Source organism: Montipora capricornis, chromosome 3, assembly GCF_036669925.1.
Source record: "Montipora capricornis isolate CH-2021 chromosome 3, ASM3666992v2, whole genome shotgun sequence".
Lineage (NCBI taxonomy): Eukaryota > Metazoa > Cnidaria > Anthozoa > Scleractinia > Acroporidae > Montipora > Montipora capricornis.
In genome coordinates this window covers 18807808-18811255 of record NC_090885.1, presented here as the reverse complement: position 1 = coordinate 18811255, position 3448 = coordinate 18807808, and the positions used below count along the sequence as shown (strand labels likewise).

The window sequence follows — 3448 nt, the reverse complement described above, 5'->3', positions numbered from 1 at the left end:
TGCTCTCAGTCGCAAACATATATACATGAAGTTGTGCAAACTGTGTATTTTGTGGGGGGTGGTTGGGGGGTGGGTTTCATCGTAAAATGAAAGTGCCCTTAATTTATTCTTTGGTGCATGCTTTGAAACTGTGTGAATATTTTTCATCGAACTTTATCAGAATTAAACTTTTTTTTATCAATGACAGACTGGAGTGTCTGTTAAACAAGCGCAATCAGTAAAGATGGGAATCATCAAACATAGAGTGTTATTAATAGTTGCGTTGGACAGCAGAATGAACAAAATCTGATACAAAACTCATTGGACAGGAGACAGTTCCTGCTTGGCAATACATTTTATACTTGGTTATTTACCTGAGCCCACGGGGACGAGCTGCTTTAGAATTTCAAATAACTTCATGAATTGTAATAAATATATTCCTTTTCTATTTCAATATGGGTAGCTGCAAATCTTCATCTACGTAAGACAATGGGCGGCCACTCAGGGCTACTTCTACATCCAAAATCACTTCTTTCAGCTTATTGAAGGCAAGGCTGACATTGCCAATAGTTTCCTCATAGCTGCTTTCACGAGGCCAACCATGCGTTCAAACTGGCCTCCCCACCAGGGCGCTCTGCTTAGATTAAACTTCCATACAATCTGGTGATGGGCAAGGAAGTCGTTCAGCTTTTCATCCTGTTTCACTTGACGAATCCAAGCTGCTGCTCCGATAAAGGTGCTCCCATTGTCGGAGTATATCGTGCTCGGTCTACCACGTCTGGCTATCAGGCCTTTCAAACTTAGGAAAAAGTCAGCAGTTTCCAACTTGCTCCATTCGAGGTCAAGGTGTAACGCTGTCGTTAGACTGCATGCATACAGGATTATATATGCCTTGTTTTCTCGCTTGGTTGAAGTCTTGAACTTTATGGGACCGGCAAAGTCTACGCCCACAACTACGAATAAGTATGATCCTTCAGTTCGATCGTGTGGTAGTAATCCAGGGGGTGGTGCGGCTAGGGCTACTGCCTGAAATCGCTTGCATCCTGGACACTTCTTCACTAGGCGTCTTAAGCGTGGGATCCAGTGTCGTTCTCGTATCTTCGTCATCGTTAAACCCACACCACCGTGTAACGTAGCTTCATGGGCCTCCTGAACAAACTTTTCATTGTACATACTCGTATCTGGGATATACACTGGATAGACACCTTGTATCCGCCCTCTACATTCCAATAGCTGTTGGCAGGAGCCCATCACCCGGAGCGTGCAACTTCCATACAGCGTCTGTGAAACGGCGTTTTCACAAGTAAGGTTAATTTTAGATACGTCTTTCCCGCGAATTAGTTTTCAAAAGCCAATCAGAAGCGGTGCATAATTAATAACACTTTATTATTAATTATGCACCGCTTCTGATTGGCTTTTGAAAACTAATTCGCGGGAAATTCAATCTAAAAATAACCTTACTTGTGAAAACGCCGTTGCACGAAAATAGGTAAGTTGCACGCTCCGGGTGATGGGCTGCTGCTGTTGGTCATTCTGTTGCAAATTCAGTTGAAGACAATCTTGTTGAAAATGCTTCGACTCCGTCCCTTCTTGTTGCGCTCTTCTTACCCAGATTCTTCGCTGCTCTCTGAGTTCTTCGGTCGTCAGTGGCCCAGTTTTCCTTTGCTGGTTCGGACTTCTAGTGTTGTGCAAGAATCTGGCAATCCAAGCGGTAACTCGCAGTACTCACTACAGGCTGACCTTGTCAAGAATGCTGTCCAAAACGTTCACTTTCTCTTCAGATGCAAGCTTGAATACTTCCTTTATGGTCTTTGCTTTATTCAGGGACTCAGGAGAGGAGAGGATGGTGCGCCGTTCCAGGCTCTGGCGGAAACATCGTAGACAACTTTCAGCTTGGTACTTTCAGCGGATTCGCGTATAACTCCCTTATGGGGTATGTAAAATTCTCTTCCATGGATTAAGTCGGGGACGTGTTCGACTACTCCAGTTTCCAACTGCTCCTGAATGATTTCATGGTAATCACTGATGGACTTCGATGAATCTAGCTTCCTTAAAAGGCTCCCAAGTCTGCGAAGGTTTCCTTCTTTGTTACTTGGCAGAGAAGGGTGATTTCCTACCCACGGAAGTCCGGTCTCGTTCCGTCCTTCCTTGTTTCGCCACAATTGCTCCTTAAATTCCTCATAGACTACACCCTGATCTCCTGTCGGTTAATCTTCAAGCCCGAGAACATCTAATCTACAAAGTTCTTCGTAGTCTGCGACAGGTTGTTTGAGTGAGGAGCATATTGGTGGTGTCTAAATCACGACCAGGTGAAGTAATGGTCCAGCCCAACTTCGCGTAACTTGCGGCTGGGTCCCATTCCCTATCAACGCGTTGTGGCTCTGAGGTGCTGATTCCAGGGCACTCACTATTTCCAAGGATAAGGTGCACTGGTAGACGGGGTTTGTCTGAAACAAGAATTTAAATTATCCGAAGATGACTTGGAACTCGTTTACACTCTCCCCCATACAGTGGCTCTTAAACCTTATGTTAAGGCCTTCCAGTACAAGGTCTGAAATTCGATACCATATACAAACACAAAATTATATAAAATTGGCTATACTGAGCAAGATAAATGCACTTTTTGTAACACAGAACCTGAAATATTACACCACTTTCTCTTCCATTGTCCGCACTCGAATATATTCTGGAAAGATTGCGAGCAATACGCTTTTCAATAACAAAACAAAACAAAGTCCCTAATTTACAGGATATCATAATTGGTAGCATAAATTCATCGTCATGTCCCTTACTTAACTATTCAATATTAATTGGTAAACTTTATCTATGGAACTGCAGAAGGAAACGTTTACTTCCGTGTATTGAAGGTTTCACGCTAAGCTTAAGATCAAATACCAAACAGAAAAATACATTTATACTAAGAACAATAACCTATCTACATTTTATAACAAATGGACCAAGAATTTTCCTTTTTAATTAAGTTAGGTTTTGTGTTGTGTTGTAAAAGTAACTGTTTAAGGTGTTAGAACGTACTTAATTGTAAACGTACACGCTTATATTTATATTAAATTTTTATAATCAATACTAAGAATCATACATGCCATCAGCAGTTGCGCGGCTGTTTGGCCTCGTATTTGCGTGTAAATAAATAATTATTAACATTGTAACGAGTATTAGAAATTGGAGATGTAAGTAGTGTAAGTAACTTATGTAATTTATTTTGTAAGCAGTGTCACGAATAAATGTTATATATATTTAAAATATATTGACCAATTAAAAAAGACGGGGTTTGTCATCGGTATCATCCATGACGACTCCTTTAAGGTGTGGTGTTTCTTTAAAAGACTTTTGTAACGGGGGTTTTCGACCGTCATCAGCTGCGGTTTGTCAACTTTCGTCACGCCTGCTTCCATCTCAAAGTCACCTGTTGCTGACTTAATCTTGATCCGATAAACTTCCATGATACGCT

At 41.6% G+C, this 3448-nt stretch overlaps 1 protein-coding gene across 1 annotated transcript; it reads right to left on the bottom strand.

The window, feature by feature from the left end:
- Positions 1-513: 513 nt before the first annotated feature.
- LOC138039917 (uncharacterized) lies at positions 514-1230 on the bottom strand. The gene has a single exon (XM_068885743.1). It carries the CDS (start codon positions 1228-1230, stop codon positions 514-516), a length of 717 nt encoding a protein of 238 aa, XP_068741844.1.
- Between the last annotated feature and the right edge of the window lie 2218 nt (positions 1231-3448).

Coding starts and splice junctions, on each gene's coding strand:
- LOC138039917 (XM_068885743.1), bottom strand. CDS start 1,230: ATGGGCTCCTGCCAACAGCTATTGGAATGTAGAGGGCGGATACAAGGT.